We start from the raw sequence: 27,463 nt of genomic DNA on the forward strand, positions 1-27,463 counted from the left end.
AAAATAAGAACTTATTTTAGTTCAATTTATAATTCTTTATTCAAAATGTGTATACGTTTTGTTAAAATGTTTGACAGAGGTTTGTCATATTCAAATGGTAAAGTTACTTTTTCTAAAGGCAGTAATCGTGACGTAAATATTGTTTATTGATAATTTCAGCTTCACAAATCCTACAATTTTACTGTCCCGTGATTTTTTCACGGGTCTGCCCTAGCGACATTATAAAAAATACAAGACACTATATTCAAATACTAATCGAACACAAATGTAGCGACGCCTTTGAAAAGGTAGCCATTCAAAAAATATGTACGAATGGCATCAAGTATGTCCACTGGACCTGGTTCAGTGAAACCACGCGTTGTTCAGTAACGTATCTTCACTGTGTTAATTCATATAAACTTTTGTATTTATATTTTAATTTTCGTTAAACTTTATTCTGCGTAAATTAATTGTTTAATTCGTGCATTTTTATTTTACATTTGAAATGTGTATTTTTTTCTTTGTTCAATTTCTTAGTTTTAATCTGGATACAGTAAAATCATATTTCGTCATTTTCTAGGTTCTGCGCTTTTTAGCTTACATGCAATTATGAATCCTACAATTAAAACATCCCATGATTTATCACAAGTCTACCTTACATAATTTTAAAATGTTATATTATTTGAAAAAGCGTCTATTATGTATTTGCAAGTATTATAATAATTGAAAATTATTAGTTTTTTTTTTTATATTTTAGATCCAAAGTAAAACATTTATTCATTATTTATTTATTAAAACAAATATTCGCACACTTGAAAAAATTTATTTTACCAGCTCAGACTCGTGAAAAATCATGAATTCTTAACACATCATTACCAACTTTCCAAATGCCAAATAAAATCATTTTCTGGTTAAATATTATATTGTAGGTGGGTACTTTATCGCTTGTCAATTGACCGTTTTATTATTGAAGGCAAAACTTAAATTCAAAACAAAACCGATTTTATTGAACCAGAGTTACAATAACCCACGGATAACTGATATTAGTATTTTTGGTGATTAAAAATATTTCGTAATTTTAAAAATTTTATTTTAGGTAACATTCTCAACATATCAAGTGAATATTTTAATTGGCCGAGTTTTTTGGTGAATTAATGTTACATGGATAAGTGGAATTAGCGTCCCGATATGCGTCTCAGGCTCTACAGGTGACGACGAGGCTCGGGGGGCGAGGGAGGTGAGCAGGCCAGGGAGGGTGGGGGCGGCCAGGCCCAGGGCGGGGGTCACGTGGGCGGCCTGGGCGGCGTTATAAGGCCCGCCCATCGCCTTCTTCCCTTACAGCAAGCCTGACTTCCAAACACGCAGCACAACATTCATCGTCACTTGTTGCTCTTGTAAAGAATTCCAAAAAATCTTCAATTCATTTCAAAAGTTTCTTTTTTGAAAAGTTTTGCCAGTGAAAGCTCCAAGCGCCAACGCAGCACTCAATTTCTCAGTTAGACCACAAGTTCAAAAAACCAAAAAAAAACGGTAAGTTTTTCAAAAGTTTATTAAAAACTTCTAAAACTATTTTTTGAAGTTTCAGAGCTAAAATTTTACCGTTAAGTTCACCAACAATCTTTTTACATTTACCTACATTTTTTTTATTATATCTACTTCACTTTTACTAACCTTTAATTTTTTTTCATACGCAGTAAAATTTTTCACACAATATTTTCAAATAAATATGTTCAAATTAATTTATTAAGTACCTATAGTATAGGATTACACCAAAAAACTACTACTATAAAAAAACAATTCAGTGTAATTTTGTTCTGGCATATTCAAAGTTTTCTCTAATATTCTGTCAAATGAAACAGTTGAAATTTTCTTTTACCAAGTCAGTAAATCTCCAGAGAATTTAGGAAAATGTCTCTTCCCGGTTAAAATTTTAAAAGGAAAAACATGTTTACTTTGAGCTTTCTCTTGTGTTTTCTCCACAAATTAATTGAATCAAAAATTATTTTACTTTGTAGAAAAATAAACGCACTTCTATTTTTGGGCACAACATTGGAATTTGAATTCAGTCCTTTAGTCAGAATAAAAATATGTACCAATACATTTCAAATCATTTATTATTTTTTTTTAAATAACGATCTCCGTATTATCATTGTCAATGTACCAGACATTGGGTGCAGAAGTTGTAGGTTTTATTTCCTTTAAAGCGCGTATTAATCCTGTTTGTCATATTATATTTAAAAAAACTGTTAGTCTGGTTGCTGTGTTGTTGATTATCAAATTTAAACATAGTGGCTTAACAAAAGGAAATTATATGGCTTACAGTTTTTTTTTCAAATTTCATTTGAATTAAAAAGAAAAGCTCTCGTTAGATTATTCGTGAAATTTTCCCATGTAAAAATGGTAAAAGTGTATTATTTTTAGTCTTATTTTTACTCGAAGCTCTTCTCTAGCTCTGAAAAGCCAAGCTCTGAAAAATCTAGCTCTGAAAAACGAGTAATTATTATTTACAAATACAAATTTCGGATAACTACTCTCACCGAGGGGTTTACTCTTCAAAGATAATTTATTAAAGGAAGAACCTATGCGGAAGGGTTTAAATTTGGTAAAATGTCAACAAAAATTGAGCAGCCGAGCCGCTTCAATTTAAATCCCACCAAAAATATTCTCACAGCTTTCCAAAAAATAAATATTCGTATCAAAATTCGAAATTGCTCCGTAATTCCACCTTTTTTTATATTCCACTCCTTAACGTTTACTCTGATAACAGCTTTTTTAAATGTGTGACCCTAGATGAAACCTTTTTAAATTTGTAACCATAGATGAAACATTTTTAATTTGAAACCTAGACGAAACATTTTAAATTTGTAACCCAAGATGAAAATTTTAAAATGTTATACCTTTTGTAAAACTTTTTTAGTTATCTCCTCTATAACTGCATATTTTATTTTATAAAGCTCAATTTTCGCATTTTTTTTCTCAGTTTAATTTTCAAATAAAATCTTCATAATTGGTTTATATCTTTACATAATGTACAATTACTTATTTACTAATAGGTAAATGAATATTTGCATAATTAATTGTTTGCCTTTATTACTCGCCCACTTCGTTTTCAGCCATCGATATGGCTAAGAAAACCCTTGAAGCCTGAAAGTAAAACACAATAAATTAATAACATAATAATATATTCAGCATTTGGAATATATTTCAATAAATTTCTTGTAACTTCTATTAAATCTACTAAAATCACAGTATAAAATATTCTTAAAGTTGTTATTGATGCGAAAATCTATTGATAACCTTTTAGCAGCCTAATTTATTGTTTTCGGGAAACAGAATATGTATCTTCATTTCACTTTTATAAAAAAAAGCACAAAAAATGCAAAAAGAAATGTATTACACCAAAAAAATAAACTTGAACCAAAAAGATTTTTTTTGAAACATCAACGAAAACTTACACATTTTTATCTTTGTTATATTATTGATTCACTTTTATACAAGACCTTGTATTTTAGCACGATCATTCATATTCATTCTTATTAGATTCACAACATACCCCTGTTGGGGATGTCGTAGTCCCAAGAGGTTTGAAAATTTGTCATATTCCATCATTATGTGAGTAAAAAAATGTATCATCATCTTGAACCTCCCTGTTACCGATTACAATAACATAAAAAATAAGTTATCTTTTAAGTAAAATTCAATTTCCCATGCATTCGAGATGATTTTTTATTAAAATTTAAACACGCCGGTAAGCTACAAGACATTCTTCATGCTGCCTGAAAATAAAATCACTTATCGTGTAACAATTTAATACTTCAGGATTGAACTTTTACGAGATGCTTGTGCAACTTTCGCACAAAGCCAGGCTTATAAAATCTTCCAAAAGCCTTTCTCTTTGAAATGTGCAACTTTCAGGTCGACCTATATCATGTACATGAATAAGTCCATTCTTTAAAGCTCTTCTCATTCTTTATTATCAAACCAATAAAATAGTTTTGAAGTTAGAGAGCCTTGTGCTTTATTTATTTTAATCTAATTATTTATTTCTTATCCACTTACATGTCCATTTTAAAAATAAATGTGCTCATGAACGTCTCAGAGACGCCCTTTTCATTTACTTAATTTTTGTTGTTCTGGTTGGGGGCTGATTGGGGATTTATGATCAAGGTAATCATCACCGTACACAGGGCCGGTTCTGTGCAGCCGCAATTGGAGCCGTCCGCTCCGGGCATTGACTTGCCAAGGAACCAAGGCGCTGATAATACCTAACAGTTTTTACTAGCGCCAGTGCCGTTTGGCTCAGCGCCGGCCCTGACCGGGGCAAGTTGAAACCCGGAACTATTCTGTTAAATTGCACTCATATTAATCACGTAAATCACCAAACTCAACAAATACTGTTTTAAAACCAAAAAATCAACCGTCGACTGGTTTCGGAAGAAATTTTTTTTTCTTAAGACTAAAGTTGGAAAAGTATTCTCCTAACTTTTCAATCAATCAAATAAAATGAACTAATTAATGCAGTAATTGAAAACACCGTTTCGCCTGTTTAAAAGCAATGAATAAAATGTCGTTGTGACTAGCGATACCCATTGTAAGTTACATCATAGTTAATGTATTTACTACCGATAAACGATATTTGTATAGTAAATGTTATAACACAATTTACGATAACGCAAAATGGGGGAAATTATATTAATTGCAGTTCGTGTTTTACGGTGTCATTCATTTCGGTTAGTAATCTGAACCAAACATAATTACGATAAGGATAAAAACGTGAAGATAAAAATGATGTTACATCTCGTTAATAAAATCAACTCATAATTCGTACGTGAAAAGGGTGTGTTTACGTAATGAATATCTGTTCCGTTGTTATTGCCGTAAAACCTTTTAAAGCTCTTTTGTACCTTGTATTGAACAACTGTAGATTTACTCACACTTATCAAACTGATGTAATTTACAGTTTGTTGTTATGGATAACGTTTGTTTCTTTGACATTACAATAAACAGAATATAATATATAGTCACTCATAATGACAAGAGCTTGTACTTTAAACCAAGTCCCGGGTTGGTGAGTTTCCAATGTTCACAATGGATAAAACTGAACTGCTCAAACAGGCCACAGGAGATGTTTCTAATGGCAGTTGAAGAGAGTGCTTATTACTCGCAGGTTTGTAAAGGGTTTAGTACAGTGCATTAACTTCGGGGCACTTCATATTTGAACTCTAATTGCAAGGTATCCTGAATATGCAGCAATTTTTATATCATGTTTTTATTATTTCAGTTGAAAACACACAAAAAATCTTTTATAACATTATCTATTCTATCACCCCCTACCAAATGTTTCCATAAAGAAGGGAAGCAACCCCTCAAATTATGTAATAGCCGATGTCTATTATTTGAATTAGACCTAAAAGATACATTGAAAACTTTAAGGGCAATCAAAACTTTCTTATTTAAAGGAGCCTTCTCCCACTGGAGACAGAAAACTTCCTCAGTTAGTCAATATCACAAGACAATTCAGCAACTTATACAACACGCCTGAAAGAACATTACATTTCAGCCTTTCAGGAATTATTTCATGTTCTCTGTTAATGAAAACAGACAAACGTCACACTAACAATTTACTTTAACCATGTGTGTGAAAACATTTTCATTCTGAATTTCTCTTACGTCCATCGCGTTTGTTCAACTAAGTAATTGTAAGTAAGTTCTTAGTAATCTGTATATTGTTCTAAACATGCGTCCATATCAAAAAGCGAATATGAAATCTTCACTTAATGTACCATCTACCATCATGTCTACCATCGATTAGTTATTACACTGTTTAATTATACTTCCGAGATTCTAAAATATTGTTTTTAAATTTTTCACATTGCATTGAAATGGCTAATCGTTATGATGAGAGGTTGTTCGCTAAAATAAAATTGGGTTAATCTAGTATTTGAACGAAATAAAGCACCTTACAGCGCAGTAACTCACGTACATTGCGATGTGTCAATAAAATATTTAAAGGTACCACTTCGTGGTCGCGAAAAATGTTAGGATTTAGCCTCCAGCGAAAGGAATAATAGGATTGTAATAAAATATTCAATGCACAATTCTTCGTGTTCAAAAAAACTTTTTTATTTTTTGTCGTGGTTTAAATTTAGTTTAACCATTCCATACGAGTCCCGCAAACGGGAAAAGCTCAAATAAAATCGTAAAAAGGTGTTTATGCGTGCTTTTCTATGTTTTCTCTATTTGTTAGGCAGAGACGAGGCAAAAATCAAATACTGTGACCTGCGACGCATTTAAAGTAATGCCAGTAAATGTTTAATTCTCTATAAATATATTGACTCAAATCACTTCTATTCAAATTCGCAATTCGGGGGCAGGATTGGGTACCGCCGCTCCGGGAACCATTCGTTGGATGATCAACACCTATGCCGCTATGTTTGGTTACTTCGCAGGGGTTCCTGTGTTCATGGGGTGAGGTTTGTTCAGGTTCAGATTGTTTCATCTGCCCACCAACTGGACAAGCCGGTTTTGAGAGACTTTGACTTCTCACGAACTATCGCCTTGCCCCGCAGTGACAGATATGGATTCACACATCTGCCACTCCTGAGAAACTTCAGATTCCTATCCACAAATAAAATGAACTAATAATAATAATAACTAACTAATAATAATAACTAACTTTTGCCTTCCTTATCTTCCTTAAGAGGCCCACCACACAGCCAGGGCCAGCCCTATGCGGGCGCAATTGGAGCAGTCCGCTTCGTCACAGTGATCACCTACCTAGTGGTATACTGGTTTAAACAAACGGCCGTTTGGCCCAGAGCCGGCCCTGCACACGACAACCCCAAATGGACGATTATTGTTATTTTTCTTCTGCTTCTTAAATGAAATTGTTGGAGTTATTCACAATCAACAATATTCACAAGCATGGTATAGACCATTTATAGAAAAACAAATACTGATGGTCAGTTGTTTCACCACAGTGCATAAACAATCAATTAACTTTCAAAGTTAATTTTTTTTATAATTTTTACAGGAGTTGACTACTACCCGTCTTTAGATAAATACGTTCATTCTCATCTGAAGCTTTCAGAAACGTTTTATATAAATTATTAAATTAGGATTCATTTCGGAATCTACATGTTATGCAGATTCTCACCGCTGAAGATTATGCAAACACGAATAAATATTTTGAAGCCATAATTGTGCCATCACGTTTCCTACATAAATTAACATTTCAGGAATCTCGTAGAACGCCTCTGATTGCAAATTCCTAAGAAAGCATGTCAGTAGTAAAGAAACCATTGCATTTAACGAATCCCGCACAGAATAATGAAGAAAATTATTGCTTTAGATGCAACTTGATTCAGTAAGGGGGTGATTACTGCAAGGAGAAAAATTCAAAAAACTGGACTCTTTTGCTTCTAAATTCTTCTTTGGAAAACTGTACAGGTTCATATTTTTGAAACAATTTCTAACTTTTACTTGGCTGTACGAGTTTTAGATCAAATAATTGTAATTTATTTTTACGTTTTCTGATAAAAAATTGTTGTAATTTTCCAAAAAAATACAAAAAGCCAACCATAAAGCAGAAATGTTTGTGTATTTAAAAATGTCGGCTTCATGAGAACGGGTCACTTCTCTGATAGTAAAAAAGTAAGTGGAATAAGCTACCGGCATTTTCATTTCCACCGATATTTCCAGGTCTCAGGAAGACCCGTAATAATAAATCCTATTCCACAAACCCTTCCTTAACCCACCTCAAAATTGGATGGTGATTTAGTTCCCCTGGTTTAATACTCTACACTGTCTTGTAGATACCAGTGTGCGGTAAACTCTGACGTCAAGAAATTAGACAACATTAAATTTCTGGATTTTTTTGTGTTAACGCAAGTACTTTCCGCTATGTCATTTCCACCATGAGCTATGTAGCTTTTAATTGTGCATTTTCTCGTTGAAAAGAAGGAAAGATTTTTTTTCAATTATTCCATAAGAAAAAAGGTTTCTATGAAAAGGTATTGAAACTCGGAAGAAAGCTTTCGTAACCTTTAGTTATTTTATAAATTAGATGCAATTTCTCAATTACTGACTGCATAACGATTCAGAATGGAATAGCAGCCCGTGTAAAGCAGGCATAAGAATACAATCCAATCTTTAGGTAGGCAATGATTAATTGGTTCGGGTCGAGTTTCCGAAACCGTTTCAATCCAATTTTCATTTATTCCTTGAAATTACTCTATTAATTAACTGTGTTGGAATAATTTCCCTCATTCTTGGTAAACTACCTACCATAGGAAAATAAGAACATAATTATTTTACAGATGGTTTTTTTTAAATGGACCTCAACCGTTTAATATACGCTTTTTAATAATAATATTTGTAAAATAATACCTTTGTATTCTTAGTAAGCTTCCCAAACTTGGCTCCGGGCAGTTGTGCTGAAATCACATAAAATATATTAAATTCAAAGGTATTCCATTTTTTTTCGTAGTAAACATTCCAAGCTTACACTTCCCCACCTCATCTTCCTTTACACTTCATCCAGCCTCTCAAACTTATGCCATAGTCCCCTGATTCCAGTCATATAAACTCTAAATAAAAGCAACAATATTCCATAGAAAGCATATTGCCTTTTTCCTTTTTGGTTGTAAATTGAACTGCCGCATTTGTTCTTTTGATTTGAACCGATCGCACGTTCTCAATTAAATTCCGGACAAAAATAAATCATAACCCACTTTTCCACAAATATTCATTGTTAATTAATTTATTCACTCCTCACTCAAAGGTAATCAATCAACATAGAATCTTTCCGCAGTTTCTCTTTACCGCAAGTAATTTCATATCCAAAGCTCACTTACAATGTAAACGAATTTCATCTACACCCGTCGAACGAACAATAAAAACACAACAATGCAGAATTTTACTGTATTTTTGGTATCATAGTTATATTTTCCATTAAGTTAGAGAACACAAGTATAATTCCCTAATTGTGTATTGAATTTTTCTCAATTAATGGCCTCTGACACTAGTAATCCACATATTGCTCATACGTCCATCCCTTAATAAGGAATCGGTATCCAGAAGTCAATTACATTAATTATATAGGGGGAGGAATAATACACTATTCGGCACTTATCTAAGACAAGGGGCGCCAACGCCTTCTCATTTACCTTTAATGTTCCTTCTCTATAACAAGGGTTATCATGTAATCATTTCGAATTACCAGCATTACACCCTTCATATTAACAAGTGTTATTGGATCGTATGGATCTAGTTATTCATACACGAGTGTTATTCACATTGAGTTTGCTGTTTCTAGGAACATTCAAGGCGTAGATAAAATTCTACATACAGCTATGTAAAGATAAACTGATGAGCTGAATCAATCAGCAGTTTCCAACCTTCTTTGGGCAAGTATATAGAAGAAAACTCATATCCTGCATCACTTTCTGTTTATCCAACCCTCCCCCTCTCTCAGCACTATTAAATTCAGTATCCCATCTGTAATTTGTTTAGCCATTCACAAATTACCTTATTTAAAAAAATCTAACACGGTTCTTCTTGAAACATGTGAAAGGAAATAAACCTTCAACAATATTTGGACAAAGAAACTTCAAATACAATGCGATTAAAAGACTTACACACGTGACAAAACAAAACAAAAATTAAAATCTTGACTAAACACAAGGTCGTACAATAATTAGATAACTATCCCAAAGCAAAAGCCCCTTTGCGGTCGAGGCGGCTTCCCAGTCAGTCCACGCTATCGGTAAGCCACTGATCACCACATTATAAACCCAACAACCAACGGCGCGCGGCTTAGTACTCTTTCAGACAAGCAGAACGCTGTTATTTTAATTAGTGCAATTATTGTCCTCTCTCTTCCGGTACAATATTGTGACAAAGGATTATATACGACAATGGTCGTTAAAAAGTCAAAGAGTTTCTTTGCTCCTCAGCTTGCTGTGCTCATGGTAGCTCATAACAAAAATGATGTTTTCAGCTTCGTTCAGGCTGTAGAGGCGCCCGGGGAACTGAAACTAATAAATATGCTACGAAAGGCTCTCCTTTAAAGCTCATAAAATAAATATTCAGATTATGAAGTACTGCGAATTCAAGAATTTAAATATGGCAAACTAGTATTAGCATGTATATTATAAAAGCCGGTATGGGCGTAATATTATTAATAAATACAATTATTTTAATCCACTTTTAAGCCCTTTTAACCAGTTTTATCTGGAGTATCTATTGAGGATATTTTGAAAACCCTCTCCTATTTCTAAGTGAATTCAATGTGCCGTCCAGTCAGCGAACAATTGAAAACAAATTATTTCCACTTATAATTTACGCTCTAACCCTCACCATATTGCAGTAATGCATGTTTCTATAAACGGGTGGTAGCACCATGCCTCCAGAGTGAAAAAAAAGAAAAGAAATTGATGGACAGGCGGTCGCATCGTGATAAAATCAATCAAAATGGCTGTATTTTGAAAATTACAAAATGAAAAACCTTTCCGAATAATAAAAGCTACCCTCGAAACTAGTGCCGGAAATTTGCATACAAAATAAAATGTACATAATTCATCCTTGACGAAAGGTAAACCGTGTTTACGGTATTTTATGTTCGTTTTTATGACTATATGCATTTGCATACATATGGGCTTTTTCCCAGATATGATGTACGGTGAAAAACGAAAGCATGCGACTCCTGTTTTTTGAACCAATGCCGAATAAGAAATTAATAATAATAACATTGAGGCTTCGAAAAGATGTTGTGAAATAAGCCACATTTAAGAAGAGAACCACGAGAGAATAAATAAATCTTCACGTTTCATTATATTGTTTTGTCATTTGTTTCAGACAATTCCTTTTTCTGAACACTTTTCGTTGAAATACTATTAGAGTAAGCGCAGTGTTCCTACTTTTAAAACATCAGACTAATTTTCCTTTCTTGATAACTTTTCCTTTTTGGTCATAACCAAAAAAATATAAGGGAGGTACTTCACTTGTGTCGTCCGGTCGAAGGGGTTTAAATAGACTAAGGAATTCAAAATTCAAAATTACATTTGGAAATCTTATTTCATCATCACATTTCAAAAATCCACTCAGTACTTAAATATGCACTTAAGAAAAAATGCTGCAACTTGCAGCAATGCAACAATTTCCTTTCTTTCAGATGATTGTATGAACTCCCATTTTCCGGGAACTCGTAACAAAACATTTAATCGCTTAGGTTCAGAAACCAATACAATGTTTTGTAGAGGTCATTGTGCTAGATTCTATAACTTTAAAGCAATGCCACAAACATTCACCAAAAGTCAAGCTCCCCATTGAATATGAACAAAAGAAACCATAGAAAACTTATTTTTCTTCATATTTTTTTTAAATTTTGAAACACATAATGTTTTGTGTGTTTTCTTGTTCATATTGTGACGCATTTCAGTCCAGAAATATCTCGATATTTATTAACAATAGCCCACCTAAAATACCAATACAAAAACAAAACCATCTACCAAGATAATCATAAACAACATGTTTAAAATACATAATTTCCCTTCATTCCATTGAGATTAAATGATGATTAAATTAAATCATGACAACAATTGGGAGATGATGTTCAAGTAATTTAAAATCATTTACCTACTCGTACATTGAATTTATCACGCGTACTCGAAATTGTTAACTTAATACTTAGGTTTATGACAACAGCTATGTTTAACACTGGACGGGTTTACTGCGATTGTTGTTCAGATTTAAGAGTTACGAGCTTTAAGTTTGAAAGGGGTTGCTTTATTTCATGGTCTAAATAATATTTGTTCAAAATGTATTTACATCCCGCTTGTAACTTCAAAACATACATAGTAATTAAAAAATGCTTCATTTCAAAGATACATTCGATAAACAAAAACAATTTCTATAATTTAGATTTCAAATGTAGGATTTATCACCAATGAATGTGTTTTTATTAATTGCCACAGTGAAGTTCGCTCTCACAGTTTTGTAGCAAGTTTCTCTCGACATCAAATCATCGTATAAACCCAAAACTATTGATCTGTCTTCATACCCTTATTCAGTAAGGCAACACGGTAGGTACACACCGGCCCTAACGAATTAATCAAGGTTTTATTAATGATAAAGGTATCTAATGTTAACCAATATGAGCTAAATTGTTACAGTTCATGCTGATCGAATTTCCTTTGTACAATGTATAGTAATATTCGGTTGAAATGAAAAAAGGCAAAAAGTTGCAATAAAAAATAATTAAAATATCTTTGCGTTGGACACATTGGGTTACAAAATCATTCAGAAATTTCCACTTATATTTACAAAAGTACTTTTCTATTCGAATACTGCACAACTGTAATATAGTAACAACTGCGCATCTTTTGAGATATCGTGACAAATTTCTGAAACGACATTTATTACTTTGAATATAATTTGACGTTTCACTGTGAATATCACCATTCAACTATTATTGCATATTTTATCAAATTACAACTTGCATAATGTTCCAGAGAAATAAAAAAAAAACTTTCAAACAAATAATTTCACAAGTTTGAACAGCTGCTCCGGAATCCATTATTTTGCAAAGTGACACTGACACCCACTTGTTTCGAGCCTTTGGTAAATTCTTTGAAGAATTCCCATTGAAATTGGAGAACGTTAATATTGCTTGCAAACTTTTAAAGTAGTATGATGATATTCATCTCGATATCAATATAAAACCATCCTTGCTTTTATATTATGCAATCAGGTGACAGCGATAGAGTAAACAGCCCAATAGCAATGGACAAACCACTTAGCCATGCAAATATTGATGTTGTTACTTATCGATTTTTAAAACTCGGTTTCTTTATAATTTAACAACTGATTGAAGCTTTCTGGGAAGACGTTCAGAGACTCATAGACTGCGTATGTCTCACAGACCGCATATGTCTCATAGATGCATATATGTCTCATAGACTGCATATGTCTCATAGACTGAATATGTCTCATAGACTGCGTATGTCTCGTTGGTTCAGCAATTTAAAAGAATCATAATTAATTTCTCAGTAAATTTACCTTTTCGGTGATCCGGGCTAAATAGGGGAATTTAGATTTGGGTTTTCTACTGATTGTGTTATCACTTTAATCAGGTTATTTCTAAATCTGCCTCAAAGCGTACATATTAATATTTTTGTTTAAATTCCTTTTCTAGTGAAATTTATAATGTTTTCCCACAGTATGTTTGAAACTGCGACGTTACCTGATGCAACCTGCAAACTCTTTCCAAGAAATTAATAAATTTAATTATTGAATGGAGAAACCATTGCATAATATATTATTATTTCAAATCTTCCAGTCTCAATGCCATAAAACGACTTACTAAGAAATCCATTGAATCGAGTTGCAAAACACATTAAATCCTCTCATAAAAAAAACTATAAAAATCACATTACAATTTGTGCTTATTTAAAAAACTCTCAGATGTTGTGATTTCTTTATCAATGACAATAAAGATAAGTAACTTGCAATTATTTGCACACAATTTAGTTATTTAATTAACATAACGATTAAGTTATATCGGCACGACTAAAGTTAGTTTATTAAATCTGTTTCTGGAAATACAGAGCGTTCAAACTAAATAAATTTCTGTATTTTATAATATACATGTTGTGTCCACGAATTGTAGAATGATGCCACACTTACTCGTAGAGCGTTATAAATTCTAATATTGCCACAAATAATAAACTTAGAATTTCTGCACATCTGATTACTAACTAAACTGGAAGATGGGGTGATGAAACTTAATCTTCCCCAAATGGGTTCCAAACTGTATGTTTTATATGAATGTATCTTTAAATTCCTTGTTATCAGTTTATAGTTCATACACATTCCTACATACATACATGTGCAGTGTGCAATACTGATTGTATGACCACAATGTGCATCTTGAAGACGTTGAAAAGAAATGTATTATTTCCACAATATCTACACCAACACCATGCATGCTATCTAGTACATCTGTATTACTGAATTAACAGTGTAACTAACGGAAATATTACCGTATCTAGATCTTGTAAGTTGAACTCCCTAAATTTTATCATCATAATGTGGCCGCCTTCTTTTTTCTCGTGTGTTAAATGGATAATCAATTATAGAGTAAATAATAATCCACTTTCGTAATAATAGCACTACAAAGCTTTACGCCAAACAAGATTTTAGACTATTGTCAAAATCAGCAATATGAATTATTAATTTAGCATTGTAATGAAATGAGGAAAAGTTGATTCGAAGTCTTTCTCCTAAAGAATGATTCGCCTTGAACTGTTAGCAATAACTGCATTAATATTCTCTATTGTTTTAAATATTCAAGGTTTTTGAGGTACGCATTGCCAATTAAATGTACGTCATCATCAGTAGAAATTATATCATGTTACCAAAACTTCTGTTGTATTTTGCCCCTATCACAGAATACTTATTATTCTAAATATCTGTAAACTTCTCTTAAAATTCCTGAAAATCTAATTGTTTAACAGTGTGTTGATTTTGCACCATAATTAGTGGTTAGCTAATAAATATTTGTGAATGATTGCATGCAGCCAAAAGAGATTCTCTTTCACAAATTAATTTACTTTGCACAAGTTACGGTACTTCTTTTCAGTATGAGTATGAAAACTGAAAACGTGCCTCGTTTCTCGGAAATATTTATTTATTTATTTATTTATTGTTTATTTGCAAAAACAGTATGAACCAGAACATTGCAATATCGATAATTAACATTTACAAAAAAGTGAATAACAAATAGGTACATTTACAAGTGGGACAAAGAAAAAAGTTTCAAATTTAGATTTACAATTTTAAGTATTGAATAATAATATTTCACGTTTAAATACGTTGTAGGACATGTGGAAAATATCCACATTTCCTGCGAGGCAGTTAATTAACCTAGTGATTCTTCCCAAGGGCATCACCATTGGTAAGTTAGTTCTGCACCTAGGAAGAATCAAAAGCCTGTGTTGGCGGCCTCGCGCGTAATTATCCGGGACATAAAATCCTATTTTAGCCAGAATGTCTGGTATTGATACTAAACCGTTTAGTAGCTTATACGCCATCAGGAGTAATGCAACATCCCTTCTGGAACTAAGGCTGCATATACCCAGCATTCCCGAGATAAATGCTGTTGGAAACAGCCATGGGTAATAACCAAACTCTCTCATGTAGAGGTATCGTAAAAACTTTTTTTGTATCTTCTCGACCATTAGTACATAGACAGTGTCCTCTGGCCCCCATACCTGAGATCCATTCTCGAGAATGCTACGCACTAAGCTAAAGTAAAGCAGCCTTATTACTGCAAGGTTGGTCAAGTCTTTCGAATTGTGTATGACAAAACCCAACATCTTAGTGGCTGATTTACAGATCTTTTCAATATGAGCGTGAAATGTTAAGCGAATGTCGTACACAATTCCCAAGTCCTTGCAAGTCACCATGTGCTTCAGTGACGTATCTTTCATTTTGTAATTAAAATATATGGTCTTGTGTGCCCTTGTAAAGCACATCACTGAACATTTTTGGAAGTTGAACCCAAGTTTGTTATCAATACTCCAGTCAATAATTGCATCGATATCTTCCTGGAGCTTTCTACAGTCTTCTATCGATCTTATTCTCAGAAAGAGTTTGATGTCATCGGCAAAAAGTAGAAAACGGACGAATTTAATCTTTCCCTGAATATTGTTTATAAAAATTAAAAACAATAGGGGTCCTAAATTGGATCCCTGCGGCACACCAGAATTTGTAGGATATGCATTAGAGTTGAACTCACCATAGGACACGAATTGTTCTCTTTCACTCAAATAGTTACAAAAGAGTTTCAATAAGTTTTCCGAAAAACCAATTTCTTCGAGCCTATTTAGAAGCACTAAGTGATCAACTCTATCGAAAGCCTTTGCAAAGTCATGGTAAGATGCGTCAACTTGCTCGTTGTTATCGAGTGCTCTCGACAAGTAATCTGTAAATACCATTAAATTTGTAGTGGTTGATCGGCCATGTCTAAATCCATGGCCGATATTATAATTGCTTTTGATTAAATAAAAAATCTTAGCAACTTATATTCAAATTAATCAAACGAAAGCGGGGAAATTTATACACATTTTACTTAGAAATGCAAAAACAAAGGGGGAATATTGTAATATTATATAATATTATTGAATATTATATCAATTAGAATAATTTACTCGTTGTAAAGCGCATTAAATATGTACACATTTAACATCTTATGATAATATTCGAGTTGATTTGAAGGAGAATTTTATAAGATAATATACAAAATATAGTTATCGGTACTCCAATCAAAACTCCTACAATCAACAATAACTCCAATACTCCAACAAACATCTGAAGTAGAAACTAATTGACGAAAGATATTCAGACCTGTTTTGGTACAACAAAAATAAACAAAAAAATGTACCGATACAATGCTGATGAAATCACGCTAATTATGCAAAGAAAAATATTGAGCTATCTTTGCACCTTTTTCGATTTCCGGACTGATTAAACGTTCCATCTACGCATATACTAACACCAAGGGTAATACCAGTGCTAACCACATAGAAAGAATGATCCTGCCGATAGCATTTAATAGCATTTATATCATACCTATTCCTAGAAACCCATGTTGACCATAGACATATGAATATTAGTAGACCTGCCCTAAGTGATTAAAAGCGTATTATCCCCACTCCCCATACCGGTTCCATTGGAGCCGGCTGAGCTCGCGTATGGCCTCAAGTGAAATTTGAAAACGTGACGTCATCATTCTTGTGCGAACTATGGTCGAGGCATCATCGGTTCATTTTACGAAATAACACAGCAAAATGTTGACTTGTACTATGAAAACTTGTAAAAATAGATGTGAAAAAGAGAATAAACCCAATTGTCGTATTACATTCCATATATAAGCATTATTTTACTTTATTTTAAGCATATTCACATCGTATAATATGAATCAGTTGTTACTATCACATCGAGAAACGTCTGGACGCGAAACACAAAGCTGGTTGGTTGCTGGGAAGTAAATTATGAACATTTATAAAAGTGTCTTAACTAAATACTTAAACGAAATATTCGACTCTGAAAATAGAACCGAATTTTTTTGCCGAATTTGGACTTCGCAAATTTGTTCATAACGTGGCGAGTAATTTGCGCTCCCATGTAAAAATGTCTATTCATTCAAAAGCAGATTTTACTTTTAAGAAGTAAATGGTGATATTATAATGCGAGATGCCTATTTACTGTCAGATTGATTTATTGACGAATCACAGTCAGCTTCACTCCCTTCGTTCTTCAACAGTTGATTTTACCCCTCGCCATTATCTTCTCGTCTATTAATTCCTATGTCTGTGATGTTGACATATAACCGTGCGTAGGTACTCTCCATGTGTTATGTCATTTAAATACCAACTCTGCTCCAAAGGGCATGATACTATGCGTACGGGTGGATAAATACTGTTTTCTAATGTGCAGACTTCAGTTACGACCTTCTAAAATTTATCTAAGCAAGACCAAAAGCCTAATTCAAAACTAACAACAAAACAACATTTGGTATTTTTTCCCGTCTGATGAATTCAACATATCCGTACTTGTTGACAAACGCAACGTAAACCAACCGAACGATTGCCAATTTCATGCAATAATCGACGATAAACATAGTAAGACTAATCGTATGCCAGTTTTTAATCGTGCTTACAAAATGATTTATTTTATGAAATATGTAAACTTAAGAATGTCTAAATCCAAATAAATTTGAGTTTAAAATCAAACTTCAGTTTCGAAAACAATTCTACTTACATTCTAATACTAATGTATGCATTATATTTATGAGTGATTTGAATAATAACATGTGAAATGATATGTACAAATTTACAGTATTTTTAGTTAATATAATATAGTTTATATTTTTCATGTAAGCATTTAAAAAATACAAAATAGTGCTAAGTAGTAGGTACCTGATTTATTCAAGCAGATATTATTGCATAAAATATTGCATTCATGCATAAATTAATATCGTTATTGCATCTACTTTTATAGACGAACTGGCGGGCCCGGGCAGACGTTGTCCTGCCAGAGACTACATTCTATCTGTTGTCCCACATACATAGAATACATGCGCAAGTCACATCCATTGTAGATATTCATTTTATATCCAACAAATTACGAATTATGTTGTTGATCTTCAGTGTTCAGATGGAAGTCGCATATTTATCGAAATTCTGAGTCATGGGTATTAAGGTCACCGGTCTTCTTTTTTTGGTACTCTAAAATCTTACCGGTATTTTGTTGTAATATAAGAACAGTAAGCTGTCTTTTCCGGTTAAAACGTATACAAAAACATTATACTCAAAATACATACACTTGTTTGTTAACAGGGGCAGAAGGGGTAATATAAATGCACGGGTTAAGAGCAAATTAAGATGAAAACACATTTTCGGAATCGTCAGGACATTTTAAAATGAAATAACGAGCAACAACTGAAGTCCGATCATTTATTATGTATCATTTTTTCCAATTTTTTTAGTTTATTATTTCACTAATTCTCCCTTGACTCATTAATCGACTTTCAAGTAAATTTACATACTGCAATATTAGGAATACAACGCGTACAGTACAAACAATAAAGATATTAAAATATTAATGATAATTAAAATGACAACCATAGTAACATAATTCAATCGTAAATATTGTATTCTTTCTGGCATTCCCCGCAACATTATGAAACTACACATGACTCGAGAACACAATGTAGTCATAAATAATACTAGCCGCCATTCATAACGAATATCCAGAAATTCAAACAATGTTTAGTGTAACATAAAAAATAAAAGTGTTGTTTACTAAATTATTGTTTTTATTTAAATTATACTGTCACATCACAAATTATACGCTTCATATGGACAAATAAATAAACACTCCTTTGCTCAGAATCTTAAAATGAAGAATAGAGATGATTTCTATTCACAGCTGCCACACAATCTCACAGTTTGAGAAATTGTATCAGTTCTTTTGATGGAAATCCTTCTGATAAATATTCTGGTAGGTACCTATATGGAATTATTTTAAAAAGAATTGATTAAATTGGCCCATAGGACTCATTTACCCCAACTGACCTTACCAATATTATGTATAAAGGTATCTTAATAAGGTATTTACATTAATCTGTTTACAAGATTCAGAATAATAATCATCCACACCTATCCATTGATGTATTTTATTTAGATGAGATATGAAGCGAAAAAAATAGGTTTTGATATTTTACCTCCAGCTGACCTCCAACTCTCCCAACGCTCTAACTAAAACTACCGAAAACGGGTATACTCGCACTTCTTATCGTGTTCTAATAGTGGAACAAGATTCAACGAGATATTAGTAAGCAGTAGCGCCTCTAATTGTAGCTCTATGCAACCTATCAGCGTTTTTTGTAATCTTCTAGATTTATTAGAAGCAACAGAAATCTAATAGACCTTCCACATATTTTATATCTCCTTATATTCGTCTACATCATGATTCTGAAAATGATTTGACCTCATAACCGTCATTCTAACCACATTGTTAACATAGTATATTATTTTATTAGTATATTATCTATTCATCATAGACTCTGTAAAATTCTCACACAATTCCAGTAAGGGCAGGTTTATTTAATGAACATGTGCGCTTATTGACATTTGCGGTGGATATTTCTGTTCGGAGATCGAAAACATTTTAAAACTTGCTCCAGTTAATATTACGATTATAAATTACTTAACAAACATCATTCGCAAATTCTTTTATCCCAACGACTATCCATCCATGTTTTTGCGATTATTGTACTTAACATACATCTACGGATAATTATTTTTCATATCAAAGTGGAATTAGGAGCGCTGCTAAAAAATGTTATAAAATTCTATGAACTTTGTGATTAAGGAATTTAAAAAACGATGATCTAAGGTGGTTTCCGTTCAAATGCAGATGACGATACTGAGCAAAAAGGGGCTTTTTAATTGTTTATGAAACATGCCTAAAATTAACATTCATAAGTGACCTTTCTATGTGTTTGTGAAATTTGCTCTTATCCAGCTCTTGTCGGGTTTAATGTAGTATTTGTGTTGTTTTAGCACCAAAAGAGAGAAAGTTTAAAGTTAGTTATGTAAAGCCGACGTATGCATCTAACAAATAATTTATTTTAATTTATGTCTGATCTTCAGATTTTATTTATTCTCAGACTGTAATACTCTTGCCAAGGTTGCTGACCCCTGAATCAACTTTACCCACGCTTTATTCATTTCACGGTTTATAGGTATATAGACCCACCTTAAAATGATCAAAAAGTATTTAATATGTTTCTACAAAAAATATCACACCTATCAAACATGGTGGCACTTAAAATTAGCAAATGATTATGCTAAGAAAAATTTCTTGTTAAACTTTTTAGTAATTAATTCATCAAATTTGAACATTTAACAATTTGTTTGATTTGACCAAAGTTTGATAAACTCTGTTAATGATTTTTAAAACGGATATGTTTTTTATTCTACGGGAAAACCACAGTCTATGAATAAATATCTAGAGTAAATATACCTCTTCAATTAGTATAATGAATCACACCTCATGTGACAACATTATATAATAACTAATATGGTACCTTAAGTTAGTAATTACTCAATCAATATTTGCACAGGTCCGACGTGTATTGGTTCACACAGTAGGTACAAGGGCCACATCTCTTTAAATCAAATAACAATACAGCCTCCATACAACCAGCAATACAGCCTTCTTTATCCTTCACCGCCTTAGAGTCCTCTCATACTTTGTTAATAGCCCAGATGAAATCTGAATCTTGTCAGTTCTTGCTAACACGTGCACCGGAAAGTTTGATAATCGGATTGTGATAACTGATAATAAATAAGATTGATTTATAACACTTACATTTTAATTGACTCTCACGGTCATCAAATGATAGTTATAAACTATCGATATTATTACTATCAATGGTAAATAAAAAAATCATTACATCGTGTGATTTTGACGAGTCGACAGTCCTGTGGAATAGTTGGTTTTTCATATCTTTCTTAGAGTGATATTTTGAAAAAAGCTATGATTACCAGGATACCATAAGAAGTGAAGTGAATAAGGACTTTAAATCTAGGAGGACTTCAGGATATTCAAAAGAAAAAAAAACACGTGAAAAACATTCCGTGAATACCTACTGTAAGTTTTGAACTAATTTATATTTTATTTATAATACATGTTTAATATTTTAGAAAATCTGCTTTGAATAATTCAAAGTTTTTAAAGTTTATTTCCAAGGCTTAGAAACTTCAAATATAAAAACTTTAATCACAAGTAATAAACAAACCCGTTCAGGAGATTCATTTAATTGCTAGAAAAACATGAAAATTATGGTGGGTTTTTGTTAGGCTTCCCAATAACATAATACGGGAATAGGATCGTATTTTCTGAAATATTTCGTAGACCACAGAATCTCTTAACTTACTACGATTAGAAAAATTCCTTAATGGGGTGAATAAAATTCAAAGATTTTAATTTCTCAGAGGCGTCACCTTTGAAAAAAAAAATCTGATTGAACATTTATCTGCGTATCTGTAATTTATTTATGGAGGTTGGTCACCTTTTTCGTATCATTTATATTTCTTGGTCACACTTAAATAAATTCCAATATGAATACGACGAATAGAACTAGTAATTTATTCTTAACCTTTCCTCCGAAGCCGAAGAATTCGTGGAAAAATATTAATCCTTTCTGTAGACAGCATAACAGACTTATCATCATATTTAATTTTTAGCACAGATTTTTCCTGGTAATAACATATTAAACTTGTTTACCTTAATACATTGTGTTCAAATGATTTTTTTTCATAATTTCCTCGTGTAGTGAAAAAAAACGGAATAATAAAATGTATATTTTTGCATTGCGAGTTAATTTTAACGCCTACCAACTTTACTTGAACTGACTTTTTTAATGATCTCCATTATTTCTCCCTGTTTATTTTAAATTTCTGAGTGAGTTGAAATGACTTTGAATTAAAATAATACTTCAAAACATTCTTGGGTTCTTACCTACACGATCTTTATAATTATGTAGGTAAGAACCCAAGAAAGTTTTGTTTATTACTTTCTTGGTTCTTACCTACACGATCTTTATATTTATGAAACGTGAACGTAGGTACATATTATTTTAATTCAATGTAAGATACATTTTGTTGTAAATGAAATGAACGTATAGTAAAATCATTTGTATAATGCTCTTTTAGAGACCCTTATGGATTAAATTGTCAAAACTTTACGTGTTCAAGAATAGGCTGAGAACTCTAGTCAAACTGTTTCGACATGTTTGAAAGAACTGTGTAAAAGGAAAAAGTAGCAATTTTCGGCAAATTTACGTACGAAAATGAAAAATTCTCCCTCAACAAAATATAGCGAGATAGGGGGACGAAAACCTCGTTCCATTTACGAGTCAATAAATAAATTTTCTTTTCCATACAAACTTTCTTATATTTTCCCTGTAATATGAATAACTTTGCAAAACACTTTTAGAATTTTCTCGGATCGCAGAATTCCCACGTCTTAATATTAGATTTATTTAAACTTTCAAGCCTTTGCAAACTTTAAAACCTTATAACTGACAACAAATTGAAACTAATAGATTGTTGCCCACGAATATGTCTTACACCTACGAGTACCTGCAAACTGAAAGAAAATCCATTTTATTTTCAGACTTCTTAGTTCGCCCATTCTTGTTTCACCATGTACAGATTTAACATGTTTTCTGTGAAAATGCCCGAAAGGCAAACTATCTACAGTGGCGATGCCCCCAACTTCAGGTATAAGCTTATACGTAATATTAAATGGACGTCAAAACGTTTCACTCTAATTTACATCAAAAATCTAATAGATTGAACAAGATTAGAATTATGAAGTGCCCACCTGGTTGTGGTTTCGAGTGCTTTATTTGCTTTTTGTTAGGTGAGAATAACCAAATAGCAATTTAGGGGATTTCTTGTTGGTGAAGTTGTGAGCAGAAGTAAGGGGGTTTGATTCCCGACACGCCTCGGGGGGTTAAAGCGATCTTATTGCATTAGCATATTAACGTAGGGAGCTTTGCTTTCGGCCCGAAGCGGACGTGCGGGGTTGCTTCCGGTTTTTCCTTCGATACAACGGTAGGAAAAAATACTCTCCCTTTGTTTATTTTGCCACAAAAAGCTGTCTTATCGCGCACTACTCATTCACATTTACACATTGCATCATACATACTCTTCTCTTATTCCGACTTGATATGACTCAAGTAGGTATTTAATTTTCCTTGTCGTGCCATGTTTCGACTTCATCCTACCGTAAAACTTTGTAATCTAACTGCATAGTAGTAACCTTGCGACTCAAAACCAAAAGTCCAGACCGTTACGATATTTATTAAAGTATATCCTTGCGTTAAGTACAGATTTCTTCAGTTAATCTGATGAAAGCCATTATATTTTTAGAACAAAATATAATAATTTAACGTTTATTGCAAAATTTTATAAATGTGTGAACCCCTTCAAGTGCACACTGTGTGACTCGAGGGTTTTCTCTAATATTGTAGGTTCTCAAATAAACGATATGCTCCGTAATGTGATAGTGAGTTCCACAACGCGGTCGGAATGAAAATTGATTCCCACTAGAAATTCCACTCTCGTTAAATATCAGTATTTCTGTTTGCACAACATCTTTAGTTCACATATGAGATGGCCCGAGGCTGGAATATTTTTGGGACACAAAGAGAGTTGTGCAAACAGCCAACTCATAACGCTACACATGAAGAAATCGTCTTCACCCACTTGTTTCGCGTACCGCTTCTACTAACTGGCGTCTCGTGAAATTTGACATCTTTTATAAAACGACGGTGTCAGTTTCATATTTGTCATCTGTTGATTGCTCCTACCGGTGACACCTTTATAACCATATATTAAAATGTATGATGTGTTTGATGGTAAATATGAACAAGGAGAGCATGAAACAAACATAATATTGTGCGGAATTGTTTATTATTTCACGTATTATAAATGTCTCCTGCGTCCACCTTCAACTTATTACTAAGTTATAAAATATGAACTTCCGTTCTTGATTTTTGTGCGGTTGATTTTCAACCGCAAACTAAAACTCATTTAATGCGTAAATTGAAGTAAACAGCTCAGACATCGTTTGGGCAGAAGCTGTTTATTATGCAAATTGTTGGAGAGATTAATCTCAAGTTTGAAAGTAAAAGTTAGGATCATGCCATGAACATTTTGGAGTGGCTAAATGCAGCCTCCGTCACAAAAGAGAAGCGCTTCCACTATCACTTTTAACGCGTGAAGAAAAGAGTAAAGTTTTGATTGAACTAAATACTAAATTCTCTCGTCCCCGTGGGGATACTACTTCAATTTGATAATGCGTGAGTTTAGCTTATAATTAATCGGTTTCAAAGTTTTCTTCGGCGTTGAGAGAAGTTGACGATGAAAAATATAAAGTGGGTTTGTTTACTCGGTGGCCGGTGAAGGCTAGATACAGCACGACCCACGAACTGTTCCTAATGGAATCTTTGACAGACAACGCAACACCCTCCGCATTTGTTTGTCCGAGCTTTCCCTTTAATTAACTTTGTTCAAACAACGCGAGAGGATTTTTAATGGGGGGAGACTCGGCCGATGAAGAAACCCATTTCAAATTTAACAGCCACAAACACGATGAAGTTTCACTGTTGACTTTCGTCATACTTTCGGAAATATTGTAGAATGTCCCTTAAGACAGATGGGCTTTCCGGCCCGCATTAAATGTGACAGACTCATTAATTTCTGGAATCTACATGTTGCCTTATTTATATAGAGTAACAAGTAAAGGGAGGATCTTAATGAACAATGAAAACAGTCCCGACCACGGGACAAGGAGAAACATACATTAATAAATGAACTGGAAATCTGATTGGGAAACTTTACCCTTTTGCAAAATGAACAAGGTTTTCATTTGAAAAGATTCGGCAATAAAAACTATTCACTTCAATCTGACTTGGGCAAATATTGAATCTTTCAAGTGAAGAAAGGAAGGATTATAATTATTTTTCGTACTTTTCGAATAGCAATAGCGATTCATTTGAGTAAAATAAAACTTTATTTATGAAGTTACTCAAAAATTACAAGCTACGCTAACACATTACTTACATACATAAACTGTAAATTATTGGGATTTTATCGAATAATCTGTGTTCAGAACTTAATCTTTGTAATATTTCACTTAGTGAGAAAAAGTTTTGCATAATAAACGAGTTAACATGATGTTTAAAATTTATTATCTTTGAAGAAATACTATAAATAAGAACCAAAATATCTAGTTGCTTACTCCCGCTACTTTAGCTCCGATATCTTAATTACATAATTATGCAAAGGAGTTCCACAGGGTACGAATTTAGGTTCACTATTTATTTCAATGCATTTCAGTGTAGCAATTTATTTGTCAAGTAATTGAAACCGGTGTTTTTTTTATTCGTAGTGTCTTGCAATCATAGGGTTCCAACACGAGTGGAAAGTTAGAGTAATTGTTGTTCATAGAAATCATTTTGGTATTTGTACCCCTTGTTGCAGAAAATGCAGTGGGCTGTGGTGATCCTCCTGTCTTGCCTGTGCTGGAACGCCCTGGCCTCACCGGCACCACACTGCACTCCCGCCGCCATGGATGAGGACCCGAAGGTGGCTCGCGTCTGCAGCGCACTCAACACGTTCTTGGAACTGTACGCCGAGGCCAGCGCGAAAGTGGAACCTAACGCCGACATGCAAGGTAACTATTATATCCATGGATCTCATTGGTACTAGTAAGGTTTTTCCATCGTTGTTCAAGGTGTATCTGATTTCAATCCTTCAGGTCAGAGCAATATTATATCCATTGCTCGGTACCTTTATAGCTGCAAGTCACTTATATCACTGGCTCTTCTTGAACTCCTGCTCCTATGGTTTCTCCTGCTTTGAACGAGGATTCACATAGTCCGCCATTTTCCTTCCAGATGATCGCTCCATTTTTACTTATTTGGGTTTGTACGCTGTCCTAGAAGAAACATGCTACTACATTAGTAATACTCGTCTTCTTGGATTGAGAATGTGAAGAGTGCCTGAAGAGTACCTGAACGTGAAACCTGTTTCTGTGTGATGACATCTTGGTCACTCATGGGCGCTTCAATCCTTTGATACTACTAGTATTTTATTAAAAATTCTATAAAACTGCTTCCAAAGATTAGAAATCTTTCACTGAAAAACTCACAGATTATCCTTAGTGACGCAGGTCACAGGTCAACGTACACCACTTTGACATTGACATTTGACTTTGACATACTAGACATTGTTTCTAATAATAACAACCTTCTCCCATCTCTCCAGCTATAATAACCGCTGTGTAGATTAGACATGTTCTTTGTTTTCCTATATTAACGTTGTGTTGTACATCTGTTTATCCAACCAGATTCCACTTTGCTTCCATTTCGTATACATACTGGCCATGTTCTCATAGTAGCCTCTTGTTTCCAGCTGCCATCTTCCGTGAATATCCTGGACTCCTCGACATGGGCATCAAGCGACAGGACCTCGTCCACAACTTCCTCAGGTTCGGGCGCCGGCGTTAAGCATTCCAGCAGCCATGACACAGTACTCCGGCTATATTCACGCTATAGATAAAATTCATGTTTGTTTAACAATACTTTACAGATCATAGATATTTATCTCGTATTACTAAACATAACCTTACGAAGGCACAGCACATAGAATTTAATTTATTATTTGTGTTAGCACAATTATTTTTTAATAAAAAATTACATTTAAAACGTGCAACACCTGCATTACTCTCCAAATCAAGGGTTGAAATATATTTTTTATCGAGAAGCAGCAAACTTTAACTAAAGGGACATTAAAACAATCCTCAGTATTAATTTATTATTCTAAGCAGTACCCAAATCTAGTGGATATGTATTATTATTATTTATTTATTAGATAAGTCAATTAAAATAAATATTCTACATGGGAACTTCTATACATTGTGCAATGCCGTAGCATTTCTTTGGAATGACAAAGCTATTTAATTCACTCTTTTTCGAGGTGGCTAACTTCGAATACTTATCGAAAAATGAGATGATTAAATAAATAGCATATAAAAAATAATCCCTTTCAGTATTTTGTCTTTTAATTAAATCGATTAATCAATACTTCTCCACATTAATGCATATTATATATTCAATATTAATTTTGTCAGTAGATACTGCAAACTTCTATCTATTTTAAAAAAATACTATGTATAATATAAGACCTTATTTAACTAAACTGTCGTCTCTTTGATCCTTGTAGAAAATATTTTACCTCTTAATAAATTAATGTGTATATAAAAGTATTGGAAATAATGAATATTTCAAAGCTTATTTCAATTATAAAGTTCCTAATTTGCATTACTAAAACTATGTTTT

The 27,463-nt window shown here is 33.1% G+C and overlaps 1 protein-coding gene across 2 annotated transcripts; it reads left to right on the top strand.

Moving 5' to 3' along the window:
• Positions 1-1,330: 1,330 nt before the first annotated feature.
• Ms (neuropeptide receptor myosuppressin) lies at positions 1,331-27,463 on the top strand. 2 transcript variants are annotated; one of them, XM_089640100.1, is made up of 3 exons: positions 1,331-1,509; positions 25,605-25,797; positions 26,538-27,463. In XM_089640100.1, the coding sequence occupies exons 2-3, from the start codon at positions 25,608-25,610 to the stop codon at positions 26,630-26,632; spliced, it is 285 nt and encodes a 94-aa protein (XP_089496226.1). In that variant the 5' UTR covers positions 1,331-1,509; positions 25,605-25,607; the 3' UTR covers positions 26,633-27,463. The 2 variants fall into 2 exon arrangements, with proteins under 2 accessions (XP_089496226.1, XP_089496227.1); XM_089640101.1 differs by lacking the exon at positions 1,331-1,509 and adding an exon at positions 20,863-21,201.

Source organism: Hesperophylax consimilis, chromosome 15 (genome assembly GCF_061612785.1).
Source record: "Hesperophylax consimilis isolate HC1 chromosome 15, BYU_Hcon_1.0, whole genome shotgun sequence".
In the NCBI taxonomy this organism is placed as follows: domain Eukaryota; kingdom Metazoa; phylum Arthropoda; class Insecta; order Trichoptera; family Limnephilidae; genus Hesperophylax; species Hesperophylax consimilis.

What these genes read in the sequence shown, in the direction of transcription:
- Ms (XM_089640100.1), top strand. Translation starts at nt 25,608, where the DNA reads ATGCAGTGGGCTGTGGTGATCCTCCTGTCTTGCCTGTGCTGGAACGCC. An exon ending in ACCTAACGCCGACATGCAAG is followed by an intron (nt 25,798 to 26,537) that starts GTAACTATTATA and finishes TCTTGTTTCCAG; the next exon opens with CTGCCATCTTCCGTGAATAT.